Source organism: Tasmannia lanceolata, unplaced genomic scaffold, assembly GCF_043159265.1.
Source record: "Tasmannia lanceolata isolate RefF3 unplaced genomic scaffold, GAP_Taslan_0.1 ptg000015l, whole genome shotgun sequence".
Taxonomy (NCBI): domain Eukaryota; kingdom Viridiplantae; phylum Streptophyta; class Magnoliopsida; order Canellales; family Winteraceae; genus Tasmannia; species Tasmannia lanceolata.
In genome coordinates this window covers 28,334,080-28,350,211 of record NW_027518692.1, presented here as the reverse complement: position 1 = coordinate 28,350,211, position 16,132 = coordinate 28,334,080, and the positions used below count along the sequence as shown (strand labels likewise).

Sequence of the window (16,132 nt, the reverse complement as noted above, 5' to 3'; positions counted from 1 at the left end):
GCTTAACTTGAACCTAACCCGACTCAATCTGACCTAACCTGACTCAACACAACTCGATTGGGGAAAAAAACGGGTTAGATGGGTCAGATTATGGTTGAGAGATTTAGAGGTGGATTGTGTTAGGGTTGAGCATCCACGACCCAAGGGTCGGGTTAGGGCTGAGGTAATGCAATCTCGGGTTGGGCTGGGATTGGCCTCAACATGACCCAACCCAGTCTAAGTTGCACCCCCCATTGGCCCATTCTTTCACCCTTAATGCACAATTATTAGAAAAGGAATATGAACAAGTAGGGTTCATTGATTTTTCTAAAATATTTTGGCACCATGGATCGAACTTGCTAGTATCCACACTATTCTTATGGTTGCAGTGGTTAAAGGTGGATAAATGTCAAAAATGCGTTCTTGCATGACTATTTGCAGGAACCAGGCTACATAGATGACCCCCGGTTTTCAAAAGTTAGAATCAAATCATTCAAAATGGTGCTCCTATATGTCGATGACATTATACCTCCAAGGGATAACATATCTTATATTGATAAAGAGGAGTGCTAGCAAAACGGAAATCCGTTTTGAAGAGAAAAGGCCCCCCCTTTTGTGTCACTTTGGCAAGCCGAATCCCCAACAAACACCAAAACAGTGAAAATGACTAAATCGGCGGTCATTTTCACCATTGTCTTTATATTTTCCAAGCGGAGTTCCGTTCTGGAAGTGTTTCTCGTTGATAAATTTGTGACAGATTTATATAGTGAGTTTGTTATGAGATATGTGTTAGTAACAAGCTTCTAAATGAAAATTTAGCTATAGCTATTGAATATCTTTATAAATGTGAACTTCTTCATAACTATTAAATTCCTTGGAGAACAAACAAGGTCTGCGTCTCCATTAATATTAGTCATCAAAACACATTATTTGCATCAATCATGTTATTCCAAAGTTTCAAAGTAAGAGACCCAAAACTGGGGCAGCCAAAAAGGATGGTAGGGGCAAGTCTTTTAACAAAATAAAACTCACTTCATCCAATTCTTTATGTCAAAGCATTTATAAAGCTCTCACTCACATATTACTTTATCACATATCACTTTAAACTCCATTAAGTGTAACCACAACTTTGCGAGGAGTAGCATGATCCCTGTGCTCACACAGCCATATCCCCTGCAAAAAAAAAAAAAAAATGAAAAAGAGAAAAAGTTGCAGATTAAAAACAAGTCTGCAATGTAGTTTAGACAAGACTTGCACCCAAAATGCAAATGGGTTGCAGACCAAGGCCTGTTCTTTTATGTTTTGCGGACCAAGTTTGAGTCCAAAACCGATTATTCGACTCAAAATCGATTCTCGAAATCCAGAAGAACACGGCCCAAGCAGAGCAATGAACAGTTCATAGATACAGAAGATAATACCAAGAAGAAAGACGTGCTGCTAAATACCGGTTCATAAAAGCATAAGAAAAATGTGTCAAGAAAACAAAAGTAGATTAGAACAGAGTAAACAGTGTATAGATAATACCAGAAAATAAAAGAAAAAGATGAACTAAAATACTTTCCTCATAGCCACTGATATTGGGGAGTCTTAAGTGACAATTTCTTGAAAATATGGAGTTGCTTTGCCATAGAAGTGGGTTTCCAGGATGATCACAAGGAAGCCATTCTTAGCCACTATAGTTGTATGACATAGACACAATCATGAGACGTCAAAAACCACACTGCTAGAAAGGTGGACAATGTATCTATTAATATATTAAAAGCTATATTAATATACAACATGTAGACAGAAATTACATAGATGCATAGATACATTCAATTTATTTAAATAGAATATAAATGATATTAGATAACAAAAACTAAGATAAAATTAGGTTTCCTATTAACGACTAGGATGTCCAAACTGCATGTCCACTGACATGGCATTTTTTTTTAGATCTTTCAGAAGAGGATGCATATAGCCTAGGAAATTCTTTGACAGTTCAGTAAAAAAAATAGAAGGCGAGACTCTAACATATTTTAAATAACCCTATTTCAATTTACCTGCCAAGTTCCCATGTTGAGATGTCCATCGGTTATAGGAATCCTGCACAAAAGAAAAACACATGCTTAGGCATAATTAAACTGGAAAGAAATGAGGAAAATTGCTAGGAATGTTGTCAGAGGAGATCCATACGTGACGCTGCAGCCAAATATTGATGATTTTATGTGTGCTGGCATGTCATCGGGACCTGCAAGCATGACCTTTTACAAAGTCAGCAATTATCATTGATGAATTTCTAATATGACCAAGAACCCTTGCCACACTATTGTGTATTGGTTAACTCCATATAGTAAATCAATGTGCACAAGATAGGTACTTGGTACTTAGGTTTCCATATGCAGAAACAGAAAACAATATTTTGGTTCGCACTCAGTGGTTTTCTTTTTTTGTCCTAATTTCAGAATCCTTTCCTCATGTCACCCTATTCTATCCAAAATACCTTAAAAAAATTTCTGTAGTTCGTATCTCCTTTACAATTAGCCCTAACCAGCCCAAGCTACCTTTGATGGATCCAACATTCTTTCTACAATTCTGTCCTTGTAGGCATCATCATCAGACTCTCTTGAATTAGAGTCACCACCTAGGTTAAGGATCTATAACCTAAATATGACTGCAGATACCATAGCCCACGATTCCAAAAATTATTCATGCTCAGGTTACAAGGTTGGAAAGTGTTACATACCAACCACGCCCGACCGATATCGATCCCTACGAATACCCATTGTCGTTAATTTGCAATCAAACTATCTTAATTGAATTATCATAGTGAAAATAGCAGGCACCAAACATAAATCAAACAAAGCAAATGGAGTTTGATGGGAAACTAAAGAAATTGTGAAGTTTCTGAACTACAAAAGCCACAGAGCCCAATTCGAGGTGTACCTTGCCAATCAGTAGTTTTGAACACTGATCGGTATGAAGACCCTCTAATTGGGCCAGTTAGCTAGCTACACCAGTCACCTTCAATTCAAATGCAATCCAAGTCTAAAAAGAAAATCTCAAACAGGCTGATGAAATAGAGGATGAGGGGTGACTCTCTGGAGCAGGAGATCAGACTCGTGACATATTTGTAAGAACTTTGAACCCAATCGAAATCAAATTGAAGGACCAAAAAGTATAACATACAACTAATTTTGTTAAAATAAATATCTTGACATGCACTTAAGTTTGAAGTACAAATCACAATACTGATCTAAAGTGAAGTCCTAAGCAAACTACCAAATGGGAAACATGCAGACAACAAGAAAAAACAGCAGGTTGGATATAAAATGGGTATACACTGTGAAATATAAGCCAGAAGGGCATGTGGACAGGTAGAAAGCTCGATTAGTTGCAAGGGTCTATACAGATATATATGGTGTTCTTCGTACTTTCTATTTATTAAAGCTATTGCTTTGGTTATATCGTGGGTGAAGACCCTTCCTCTATTCAGATTCACTCCAGCTTTCAATATATGGGAGGGGTGGCAAGAGGTGTGCACTAGTATGGAGAGAAGGGATACAATTGTTCAGGCTTGGGAAGCTCCTCCGAATGGTTTGTTTAAGCTTAACTTCGATAGATCCAGCATGGGCAATCCTGGCGCGGCTGGAATTTGGGGGTGTCTTGAGGGCTTCTAGCAGTGAAACTATATGGGCTTTCTCGGGTCCGGTTGGGACGGCTGACGCTAGTGAAGCGGAAGTTAGGGCTGCTCATAAGGTTTTAAAAAGCTTAAGTAGAGATCTCCTGGACAAGACGATTGTGGAAGGTGACTCATTGAACGTCATTCGGTGGTTGAAAATCGTTTCTGTACCTCCTTGGCATTTTGCTCACCTTTTTGATGAGATCCAAGACAAAATTGGCGACTCTTCTATCATTTTCAAGCATATCAGGAGATCGGCAAACGATGTGGCGGATCGCCTTGCTCGGCAAGGAGTAGGGCGGGAGAGTTTGGTTTTGTTTGATTTCCTTCCTCCATAAATTGTTCATTCTGTTATTTTTCTTCTTGGCTTTGATTCTTTCTTCTATAATTTGGAGTTTCGACCATCTCGGTCTTCTCCCTTTCTTCAATGAAATTTTCACCATTCAAAAAAAGAAAGAAAGAGATATATGATGTTGACTATCAGGAGATATTCACACAAGTAGAGAAGTTGAATTCTATACGAGTTCCTCTATCTATGGCTGCAAACCTCTCCTAGCCCCTTTATCAGTTGGATCAGAAGCATGCCTTTCTTCATGGGGAACTAGGGGAGGTGGTCTATGTGCACGGCCCATTCCTGGCTTTCAGCGTCATGACAATAAGGGAAAGTGTGCAGACTAAAGAAGGCTTTGTATGGTCTCAAGCAGCCACCTAGTGCATGATTGAGCACTTTAGCACTACTGTAAAAGGAGCATGCTATTCTCAATGCTAAGAGGATCACACATTTGTTTGTACGACGCTCTCATGGAAGAAGTTTTGATGAGAAGGAGATTCTGATACTTAAACCAGTCCACTTCTAGCCACAAAAACCATAGCAAATGTGATCTGTTGCACAACAAATTTGAAACATAGATAGTTGAATTGATGATGATCATTCACACCACATTTTAATTCATATGCTCCAACATGGGGCCCACAATTACAATCTATAAAGTTAGTCTAGATTTTGGACTGCTCCTACAAATCAGCACCTTTTTCTTCTTGCCTTGATCTTTATCCTTATTTGATTTATTTGACTCAGAGAATGTCAAATTTGCATCAGAAACTTCTCGATGTAATACATACCAATGATCCATCACACAGAGCTGACTGAAACATATAACCTAAAATGTTGTAAAATTACTCTAAATCACCAAACCAAACCACAAAATTCTAGTTGTTTGCATCATGACATGATCTCCCAAATATATTTTCAGATAAGACACATGCCACTAAACTTGAACTAAAGGGGCTAAAATTTCTATCAGAACCAATTCATAACTTTTATAATCCACAAATGGGTATAAAAAAAAAAAAAAGTAATCTTAATCAAACAATGGACTTTGAGGACTGTATTAGGCACAAACCTTCCAGTGTATGTTTCCACGGTGCAGATCTTCCCTGCGAAACAAGTATCCAACATGTAATCATATTGTTAGTCCCATAAAGTTACTGCAATTATATCAAACATAAACAAATGAAAAATACTAACCTCCGGAACTATCCTGTTAAGAAATGTCTCCGTGTCATCCCGAACATCTGAATCATAATTCTCATTTATTGTTAGGGAAGCACTTGTATGTTGTACTGGGAGTAAAAGAAACTTTGTTTCAGGAACGCAAGCATATGATATGATAAACAAAATCAACAAGTGTGGAATTGGATTTTTCACTCACAGAAAAAAGTTGCAAGGCCACATTTGAAACCCGATAAGTCTTGATCAATTTCCTTTAATATCTGATTAGAAAGGCCATCAGAACAGAGTTGTGAAAGCAAAATGAGTTGCAGAACAAGAACCAAGACACAGATAATATAGATTATGCATGTTCAAAAACTCGTTGATCAACATGGGTCCTAGTCAGGCAGTTAGTGCATATACAATTCCAATTTTGAAACATAATTCACTCAGGTGATCCTCTGAAATTTTCATTGACTTCCAAGCATATTAACAAAAACAAAAAATATAACCATGTTGTAAGGAAATGCCTAACAGAAATTGAAGAAAAGAAAAGGAAAATTTTCTAGTAAAGAAGTTAATTGTAATTTTTAACTCACAGAGAAAACTTGAAAGCTCCTAACGCTTAAATGTATTTTGGATTTAGGACTCGAGAAAGAACGTCTCACTGATTGATAGTGGCTATCTGTAGAAAAGCTGAAGAACCATGTGCAATCAAGAACAAAAGCATGCTCCATATGCAGTAAACAGGAACCAGAATCTAAGGGCTAAATAAAGTTAAATGATCCTGAATGATGTTACTCAAACCAAAACCATACGACAGAACTCAAAAATTTAAGGTTGAAAGCAATACACAGGAGGCCAAACCAAACCAAACCAAACCAGACGGGTGCATAGCCATACAAATTAACATTTAGAGTGAAGATCATTTAGATTGCCCTCATTCATTTATTGTGTGCCTGAGGTATTATTTAATCGTCCAAGTACGTCTTTTAATAGTCTTTCAGCAAATGCTTGTAAGGTTGAAAACACTCTCATTAGACAGAGAAGATAAAAGAATACATGTTACAGCTGGGGAAGAGACTGCCCCAAGAACAGCAATTCCCTAGGAACTCTTCCCTTAGTGAAGGAATCTGCAATTTCATTCACACTACACAGGATATGGAAAACTGAAAAAAGAAAAATTAGAATTACAGATTTATAAAATCTCATCAATGATCCCTGTTACTCTCCATGTGTTGGGAGAGATTTTCTTCACCGGAAATATGATGTTATGATGTGATCTATCAGCCATATGATGTTATGATGTGATCTATCAGCCATAGACTTGATTTTAGTTAGGTTTTTTTTTTTTTTCCCTTCCACGAGAGTCTTGTTTAGTTCTTTTATTTGGGATTTACTTATATTTACCTAGGTTAGCATCAATTTGGTATCAGAGCTTAGGTTGCATAATGTTAGATGAGTCACTCTACACCATAAGATTTTTTTTTTGAATGGTAACTGAATATATTAAGAAGGGGATAGACCGAAAAAGACCCCCCGCACACCACACTATGACAGAATTACACAAAGGAAGAACGGAAAAAAGAAAAACAATACAAAAAGAAATTAAGGGGGGAGAAAGTCGAAAAGCTCCAGAGACTGCTTGACCGCACCCGCTTTAGCCAACTTGTCAGCGACTCCATTAGCTGATCTCCTAACATTTTGGAAATCAACAGAGCACCCGACCGTTATATCCTTTATTTCATCGAAGAAACGAAGAAATCTCCAGGGAGGAACTACCGAACCCTTAAGCCACCTAATGACATTTAACGAGTCTCCTTCCACGATAGTGTTCGCTACCCTCTCGCTCCCTAATAGCAGAATGCCTTGATATGCGGCCCTAACTTCAGCTTCGTTTGAATCTGCAACACCTATAGGCCCGGAATAAGCCTGCACAGCATCCCCATCGGAATTCCTTAAGACACCCCCGATCCCGGCTGGACCAGAGTTACCCAAGCTTGATCCGTCAAAGTTCAGCTTGGAAAATCCAACAGGAGGATTGACCCAATGCTGAGAAATTCTAGGAACGGGTACGTGACTGTTGCAAACCACTTTCCATCCCGCCCACAGGTCGAAAGCCGAAACAAATTTGAACAGGGGCAGTGCCCTCGCCCAGGAAATCGATAACGCAATTGCCTTGATATACAGATAGTAAGAAGAATTCGCACGCCCAACGAAAATCCTATTGTTTCTTTCCGACCACAGAACCCACATCGTAGCCAATAACGAAATCGACCACAAAACTTTACCTTTTTTCCTCCATGGACGAGAAGCCCACCCTTCAAACAGATCCTTCACATTGGAAGGGAATACCCACTCGATACCGAATCTCGACAGTACCCTGCCCCAAACCTCTCGAGCCAATTTGCAATGAATAAATAAATGCTCCACAGATTCTCCCGCTTCTATACACATAGCGCAATGATCGACTATGATCATATTCCTGGCCCTAAAAAACTCTACCGTTTGAATACGGCCTTGAATCGCCGTCCAACCAAAGAAACAAATTCTTGGGGGAACCTTCATCTTCCACACTTTTGCAACAGGAAGATTTTCCGCACACGGATTCAGTCTTTGTAGAAAGATTTTACCGAAAAATAACCCGAAGAATCCCACACCCAGATCCTTTTATCCACCCTTGAAGAACTAATGTAGTTATCTTCTAAGACCTGAAGTAACGCGACCAACGAGAGCAATTCCCTGTCAAAGAAATTTCTGCGGAACAACGGTGTCCAGATCACCTTATTGTCCCGAACCTCGAAGCAATCTTTAACTAAAGCTTGCTTGTCAACGGCCACAACATATAGATCAGGGAACAAATCTTTTAAAGGAAAGACGGAACACTATACCATATTCCAAAAAGAAATTCTAGCCCCCAAGTAAACTCAATATCTTATTCCGCGGTTGAACCATGGCTACAAACGCAAAATATCCCTCCACAGAGTCACCCCTGATTTGTTGAATCGATTTAGGGATCTCCAATTACCCACATCTACGCCATATTTACCACAAATGACTTTCGCCTACAATTGTGACTGTTCTTCGCCAAACCTCCACAGCCATTTCCCCAAGAAAGCAGCATTGACCTGTTTGATCTTTCGGATCCCCAAACCTCCGCCAAGTACCGGCTTGCATACATCTTCCTAAGAGACCAAAGAGAAGCTCCTCTTTTCCTTCGATCCTCCCCACAAAAACCTCCTCTGAATCAATTCGATCCGCTTTGCAATAGAAATAGGGCACTTGAATAAAGATAATTGGTAAATAGGAATATTAGACAACATTGCTTTAATCAAAGTCAATCTTCCCCCTTTTGATACCAAATTCCTTTTCCATGTATCTAGTCTCCTTTCGATTCTTTCCACAATGGGCGCCCACGAACCTATTTTTGGTCTGCCGCTTCCCAAAAGGAGCCCAATATAAGAAGAAGGGAACCTATCCAAAAGGCATCCCAATAGATTGGCCAAAATCTTTGCTTCCTCCTCCCCCACATTCATAGCATGCATATGAGACTTTGAAAAATTCGATCTTTGACCAGTGATGATTTCGTAGCACCTTAGCACTGCTTTGAGATTCAAAATTTTAGAAATCTGGGGGGAACTAAATAATAGAGTATCATCTGCAAATTACAGATGAGACACTTCAACTCCGTGCTGGCCACATTGGATCCCCTTAACTAGTCCCACGGATTTGCCTTTCTCCATTAAGAGACTCAAAGCTTCAGCGACAATAACGAATAGGAAAGGAGATAACGGATCCCCTTGCCTCAAGCCTCAAGTCGATCTAAAAAATCCTTTTGGAGAACCATTTATAAGGATGGAAAACCAAGCCGACGATAAGCAACTTTTTATCCACCCCCGCCAACGATTTCCAAACCCCATTTTCCCGAGGAAATGATCCAAACAATGCCATTCTACTCTATCATACGTTTTTTCCATGTCAAGTTTGCACACAACCCCCGCTGAACCCGACTTGACCATCTAATCCACCGTTTCATTGGCCACCAACGAGCAATCCAAAATCTGCCTCTGGCTCACAAAAGCACACTGATTCAATGAAATAATCGAAGGAAGAACCACTTTTAATCTGTCTGCCAATATTCTTGACAGGACTTTATAAAGGCAACCAACTAGACTGATAGGTCTAAAATCTGAGACCTTCACCGCGCCTTTTATTTTTGGCAGCAGAGCTATGAATGACGCTCCAGTGCCTCTGTCCAACTCCATGCCTTCAAAGAAATCCGTAAAAAATTTAAAGATATCCCCTTTAACATACTTCCAACAGGAGATTACCGCCATGTTCTACAACATGTTATCAAAACCAACTGAATGATCACTCTCTCCATCAGCTTGTGTTGCTAAGATCGTCCTAGGTTTCTATTTTAGACTGTCAACTAAAGCTTCAATCTCCAACCTATTATCACAAAGCTCAACACATTAATCCACCATGTAATCATAAGTTATTTTGTTTATGTTTCCCTAGTCCTATTCTCCATTCACATTCCAGCATCATATACTCCCAACTGCATGGCTTTTCATAGTTTTTCTTTTCTTTTGTTTTCTTTCCTCCTTTTTTTTTTTTTGTCTACACCAAAAAGATTTCAAAAGGCCCAAATAAAATTCAGTATGCTGGAAAAAAATGCCAAATCCTTATTTCTTCATAACCCTTCACCAAAAATCCGAAGGAAATGAAGATGAGACCAGGAGATTATGAAAACAGGAAATGAAGAAGAGCTCTCAAGAACCCGTTTTTTGCATAATCGTTTCTTCACCAAACACAAATCAAAATCCCCAAAAATGTATTGATTGCATAAATGAAAGAAAAGAAAGAAGGCAGTCCTGATCATCCATAATTGTTTGAGCACGTACATAGTTTCTTTTTTTTCAAGACCCTTGTGCATACCCATATGAACCATGAAACAAAATCACTCAACCCACAAAGGAAAAACAGAAACTACGGCAAAATATTAAAAGAGAAAAGAAGGAGAGCCCACTTACCTTTGAGGTGATGAGATGGCAACCTCGTTTCTGCGGAGGGAGAACGATAGTCTTCTGAGCCCACTTAGTAGCCATGGATTCCTCGTGATTTCACGCCAATACTCTCCCTATATTTTTGTAAAAATACATGCCCAACTAACTTTTAAAAATGGCTACTTGTTTGGCAGGAATGAAAGTTTTTTCTAAGGATTATTTGTTTTAAAACCCCTTCGCGTCATCGTGGACCCGCTCGAGTCGACTCCCTTATACCTCGCTGCCTTATGAATGTTTTGCCTTACAGGGTCAACAAAAACTCCTTTGACTCTTCTGTATTATGACCGTGTCACTTTCAACTAATTACTCTGCCGTACCAACTGAGTACTTGACCACATCGTGCAGAGTCAACTAGGATTTTCTTCAGCCGTGTTCCGCACTGCATTTTTAAACATTGGTTGTGGGAGAGGGAGAGAATTGAGAGGGCATGAGCGAGGACAGGTGAGAAGTGGGTGACAAACATAGAAATGTTTGTTTTCCTTATTTTCCAACCACATTGAAAAAAGGGAAAAGGTAATATGAGAGTTTGCATAGGTAGCTTATCTATGCAAGCTGCTTACCGCCGATGACAAAAAAATGTTTTTTGGCGAGTGGCTAGTATCCAGGGGCGGACCTAGGAATTTGCAATTCTAGGGGGCCGGGCGGGCAAACTAATTTACATAGGCCTGCATTGGTCATTGGGGGGGCATGGTTACTAAACTAGCTAAGTATGCATGTATGGGCCATACACCATAAAAGAAATGTTGCAAGTCCTTGGCGGGGTCATGGCCCCCCTCATGCTATATGTGTCTCCGCCCCTGCTGGTATCATTTTGTTCCTCTTTGATCGACAAATTACCCGCTAAAGTTTCAAGTTGATCCGACGGCCGGATCAGGAGAACTAACTTTCATAGTGAGTGGCGGTTTCTGTAAATTTCAAATGCCACTCACTTTGAAAGATTTGTTCCCTCGATTCGGCTTTTCAAATCGACTTGAAGCTTTAGGATACGTTATTCTCTATTCGGAGAGGAACAAAACAGTACCGGCCACTCGCCGAAAAACATTTTTGTCGCAATTTCTTGGGAGTTTGCATAGGTAAGCTACCTATGCAAACTCTTAGATTCCCTTTACCCTCGAAAAAATATGATTATTTTTATCATTTATAAATGATGTAATATGGGATTTGCTAAGGTCCATCACAAAAGGCTTTTCGCGGTTGGTCCACCTCGTGAATGGAGACAAAAGCTGTTGTCTCCATTAACGAGGTGGCTGGTCTGATGTGCGACAGCCTTTTTGCGATGGACGCTAGCAATTCCCTTCTTATAGATGATTATAGGGGTGTTTTCTTTGGTCATAACAGCACAGATTGGTGGAGATATATGGTCCTTCGTATTTCTTTTGTTCGAGATAAGGGTTTTCATTCAAGCAGCTGAAGTAAACACTCAGTTTCGTCAATGGGTACCAACTGCTTTGCTCAAACTACCTGTTCTTCTCAACGAGGTCAGTGTTTTTTTTCCCTTCTTCTATAAAGCTTTGTTTTTTCTTAATATCTTGAATTTCTTTCATTTTGTTTCCCCTCATGGGTTTTTTATGTTTCAAATTCGTAGATTATAGATCCTTTAAACTAGATTTTTAAACGAAATTATACTAAAAATGATGACCCTTGTAGCAAAATCCAAATATATTTGTTTTTATTGCTTATTCATATCCAATTGAATTCATCAAACAGTTCTCACATGTCATTTTTAGCAAATAACCATTTGGGTTTTGTCAAACTAGGTGTTTTTTTTTTGTTCAATCTCTGTAGCATTACATATATGGACCCTATAAGCCTGGTTTCTTGAAACAAATTCAGCGCTCAATGCATTTAAATTTTTTTTTTTCTCCCACCAAAATGAATTCATGAATTAGTCCTCATGAGCTATGATACAAAACTAACCCTTTCAAGAGAAAAAGCTGGATTTTTAGGCAAGTTAGGGTTTTTATCTTGAAAATTAGTGGATTATATAGACCCTGTAAAGTTTATCTAAAAACCCAATTCCAATTGGAAAGATAGGCCTAATATCAGAGTAAAGTTATCTTGGATTTTCTTTATTCTATAATCTGAATTCACTATTCAATTCTTATGTTATGTCAGTAAGTCTGATCTCATTCAAACTGTCTTCTTAGGCAAAATGGAGATTGACAGCACTCAAAAGGCTGGCATTATTGGGTTCTTTAGAGAGAAGGGTTTTGATGATGAAAACATTCATCAAATGTTCAGAAAATGCAAGCGTCTGGAAGGCGTGGAAAGGGAGAGGGTCAGTGAGAACTGGACTTACTTGAACAGCATAGGAATTAAAGAGAGGAAGCTCCCTTCTGTTGTTTCAAAGTGTCCAAAGATCCTTACTCTAGGCTTGAACGAGAAGCTCGTGCCCACGGTTCAATGCCTAGCAACCTTAGGAACAAAACCAGGTGAAGTGACTTTGGCCATAACTAAATTCCCCCACATACTCTCCCACAGCATAGAAGAGAAGCTTTGCCCACTTCTAGCATTTTTTGAGACACTAGGAGTCCCCGAAAAACACTTGGGTAAGTTGCTCTTGCTTAACCCAAGGCTCATCAGCTATAGCATTGAATCAAAACTCACCCACATTGTAGATTTTCTAGCCAGTCTAGGTCTTAACAAGGAAGGGATGATTGGTAAAGTTTTGGTGAAGAACCCATTTATCATGGGTTACAGTGTCGAGAATAGGCTCCGACCAACTTCAGAGTTTCTGAAATCAGTAGGTCTAAAAGAGTCAGATCTCCAAAGGGTGGTGATGAATTTCCCTGAAGTGTTGTGTAGGGACGTGGAGAAGATTTTGAGACCAAATTTGGCGTTTTTAAAGGGATGTGGTTTTGGCGATGGGCAGATTGTGCTTTTGGTGAGTGGGTATCCTCCTGTTCTAATCAAGAGCATAAAAAATTCTTTGGAGCCCAAGATCAAGTTCTTGGTAGAGGTGATGGGGAGAGGAATTCATGAAGTCACAGATTATCCAGAGTTCTTTCACCATGGGCTGAAGAAGAGATTTGAGTTTAGGCAGAGGTTGCTGAAACAGAGGAACATAGAGTGTAGCTTGAGTGAGATGTTTGAGTGTAATCATAAGAAGTTTATGGTTAAGTTTGGCTTGCTTGAAGGCCTCAGCTGATTTAATTTTTATGATCTTTTCTGTTGGATGAATTTTGGGCTGGTTTTGAATTAATGGCTCCTAGATAATGTTATTCTATCTGGGAGTTATGAGCACATTTCCCATGTGTTTATTGTAGTTGCATCCTTGAGAGCTTTAGCTGTATCATTCCAAGGCTAATTATATAACTTTCTGTTTTTGTGTCTTTTGTTGAGAAACAGTTAGAGATGCTTTACTTTAGCATTGCATACTTCTACATTTGTTATTTGGCTTGCCAAATAATGTCTTCTTTCCTTTTGAGATTCTACTAGCATTTTTCAAATCAGCAGACCAGGAATCATGTCATCTTCATAAAACCAGCTGAATGAATCAAAACTTGCAGGAAAATAAAGATCTAATCAATATGAACTGGGAAATTAAATAAGTTTATAAACTGGATTTTGTTACAGAATTCTAAATATTCCAAAACGTGCTACTTAAACAACACTATTCCCAACTACGAAAACAAAATAACTTTGATAGACAATATTCTTCTGAAACTCTCCAACTCTGAAAACAAGATGACTTTGGCGGGCTATTCTTCTGATAACCACCTATCACTGCATTTTGGAAGCATTTGTTTCATTTCGGTTATCCTTAACGAGCTACATTAAGGCCGATTAATGCCTGATGCAAATGTGTCCCAACTAGAGTAAAACACACTATCATGGCTTCAACTTTACCAACAATAAGATTCACTTTTCAGTTTTCTGTACCAACTTCATTAGACTCTAAAGGGAATGGGAGAACTCTCCCTTTCATAAACTAGATTCTAAATCGATTCGAACTAGTCAGCTTAAAATACACCAGTTTCATTCTGAAGGATCAATCTCTGTCAAGTAAAGCACCATCATCCTCGGTATTGCCAGATGTTGTAGCCTCTGGGAATAATTCTTCTCCAGGATACATTTTGTGAAACAACTGCCACAAACAGCACCAGCACCATGATTTATGTCAGTATGTAAGAGCAAAACCATTTACAGAAAGTTATTAGTTGCTTGCAAAACCATCATTCTGGAATTCCAACAAGTTATGAAAATACAATTTGTTTCTATAAAGATAATTACTAAATATGATGCATTTTCATCAGAAGCAGCTTTACTAAACAGTAGTTGCATAAAATGCTAATATTGATTTCAGTCTACAAAAACCACCCATATAAAAATTTGGTATGTAGTATTCTTAGTTATTTATTTTATGGTAGATAAGATGTATTTAAGGAAATCAAAACCTTGATACTTTCCCTGTGACAGTAGCACATGATTATGTTGCAACGACAAGCTATTTGCAAGTAGAACCACAAAAAAAAAATCTTTACATTAACAGTATGAGCGATGTTGAAGAAACAATGGCTCTGGTAAGGGTAGAATAGAATAAGTTAATCAGATATTGGTAAGAATTTCAAGACTAGGTAGATGATGGCTTTTGATGGGGGCATTTAAATGAAGTACAAACAGAATGAACAATGCATGAAAGCACTTTTCAACAAAGTAGAGATTCTTTTTCTTGAAAGGCATCATCAGAGAGAGTAGAAAAATAGAGAACAAACCTGAGGAAATTTGTTATAACCAACATTTGTAAATGGGATTTGCTAGGGCATTTTGCATGAGAGAACGGCCTCCTCATATGAATTAAATTATAACAATACAAAAGCTGCTTAAAAGTGCGCTGGTGTTGTTGTTCTCATGCAAAAGTCATCTGCGAAATGGCCTTCGACAAAAATCCCTAGCAAATCCCTTTCCAAATTATCATATTCAGCTTCAAAGTGACTTGCATATAATCTTATACATAGATTATCTTTAGAGTATCTCATCCATAGCTCGTGAACAAAACTCTGCAATTGAGGATTAATTTCGCAGGGCCTTTCTGTTGAATTATAGAGTATATATTTATAAGGTGAATCGCTTAGCAGAACATGACCGCATAGCGCAGTGGATTAGCGCGTTTGACTTCGGATCAAAAGGTCGTGGGTTCGACTCCCACTGTGGTCGCAATTAATTTTTGTTGTTTTGTGATTCCCTTTGCTGTTTATTTATGCATGTTTTTTGAGATTTTGCTAGCCATTTCGCGGCTCACTTTTTGAGGAGAGCACCGCCTCTGCGAAATTGCCTAGCAAGTCCCTCAAAAGGCGTTTTTGCTAATGGTCTGTTGCATATGACAGCAGCACCTTGTGAGTGAAGACAAAATCTGCTGAAAAGTGAGCCTCTGTGGCTGCTGTCAGATGCAACAGACTGCGATGGACGCTAGCCAATCCCATTTATCTAAAAGTGGCGGGCATAGTTTTCATTTCACTCCATCTCGTTGTAAAAATACTATTTGGTGGAGGCACATGGCACAACCAGGTTTTGATATTTGCACGAACTCATCTTGTCTTATTAATATTTACCAAAATGCGAGGGTTATTAATTTCCCAAAATGCTGTCACAAGCCAATTAAAAAGAAAAGACAAGCTGGATTTGTGCAATTATCAATGGAAGGATCAGTCCTTCTTTGTGTAGAAATTGAATAATTTCTCTATTGATAAAATAGAAGATTACACCTTATGTATATCTCATAATCCCACATAACTTTCCTACATAATAAGAATACTACCTAAATCTACTTCCTAACTAAATAATAGCTTACTATTCTGAGAGTACCCAATATGCTAAGAGTTTATCAAAGTTCATGGGTTAATTTTTCTTGTACAATGTCTATAGACTCGGGTTAGATCTTTTTTGTGATTTATTCTTGGTGGGCTGTTAAATTCGCCCCCTTCAATGATA

The 16,132-nt window shown here is 38.6% G+C and overlaps 2 protein-coding genes and 1 non-coding gene across 5 annotated transcripts; 2 read left to right on the top strand and 1 right to left on the bottom strand.

Annotated features, from left to right (window-relative positions):
• Positions 1-814: 814 nt before the first annotated feature.
• On the bottom strand, positions 815-10,384 carry LOC143846909 (uncharacterized). 3 transcript variants are annotated; one of them, XM_077355508.1, is made up of 7 exons: positions 10,169-10,378; positions 5,353-5,413; positions 5,169-5,263; positions 5,044-5,077; positions 2,155-2,209; positions 2,022-2,064; positions 815-1,152 (listed from the first exon to the last, which is right to left on the bottom strand). In XM_077355508.1, exons 1-7 carry the CDS (start codon positions 10,241-10,243, stop codon positions 1,081-1,083), a joined length of 435 nt encoding a protein of 144 aa, XP_077211623.1. In that variant the 5' UTR covers positions 10,244-10,378; the 3' UTR covers positions 815-1,080. The 3 variants fall into 3 exon arrangements, with proteins under 3 accessions (XP_077211623.1, XP_077211625.1, XP_077211624.1); XM_077355510.1 differs by lacking the exon at positions 815-1,152 and adding an exon at positions 1,177-1,699 and having other exon boundaries at positions 10,169-10,384; XM_077355509.1 differs by lacking the exon at positions 815-1,152 and adding an exon at positions 1,180-1,652 and having other exon boundaries at positions 10,169-10,384.
• Positions 10,385-11,545: 1,161 nt separating this feature from the next.
• Positions 11,546-13,533, top strand: LOC143845493 (transcription termination factor MTERF6, chloroplastic/mitochondrial-like). Its single transcript, XM_077353862.1, has 2 exons — positions 11,546-11,679; positions 12,349-13,533. Exons 1-2 carry the CDS (start codon positions 11,634-11,636, stop codon positions 13,347-13,349), a joined length of 1,047 nt encoding a protein of 348 aa, XP_077209977.1. The 5' UTR covers positions 11,546-11,633; the 3' UTR covers positions 13,350-13,533.
• Positions 13,534-15,284: 1,751 nt separating this feature from the next.
• Positions 15,285-15,358, top strand: TRNAR-UCG (transfer RNA arginine (anticodon UCG)). Its single transcript has one exon. It is a non-coding gene; the product is annotated as a tRNA-Arg (tRNA).
• The last annotated feature ends 774 nt before the right edge of the window (positions 15,359-16,132 follow it).

What these genes read in the sequence shown, in the direction of transcription:
- LOC143846909 (XM_077355508.1), bottom strand. Translation starts at nt 10,243, where the DNA reads ATGGCTACTAAGTGGGCTCAGAAGACTATCGTTCTCCCTCCGCAGAAA. An exon ending in GCCATCTCATCACCTCAAAG is followed by an intron (nt 5,414 to 10,168) that starts GTAAGTGGGCTC and finishes CTTTCTAATCAG; the next exon opens with ATATTAAAGGAAATTGATCA. An exon ending in TTAACAGGATAGTTCCGGAG is followed by an intron (nt 5,078 to 5,168) that starts GTTAGTATTTTT and finishes CTTGTTTCGCAG; the next exon opens with GGAAGATCTGCACCGTGGAA.
- LOC143845493 (XM_077353862.1), top strand. Translation starts at nt 11,634, where the DNA reads ATGGGTACCAACTGCTTTGCTCAAACTACCTGTTCTTCTCAACGAG. An exon ending in TACCTGTTCTTCTCAACGAG is followed by an intron (nt 11,680 to 12,348) that starts GTCAGTGTTTTT and finishes CTGTCTTCTTAG; the next exon opens with GCAAAATGGAGATTGACAGC.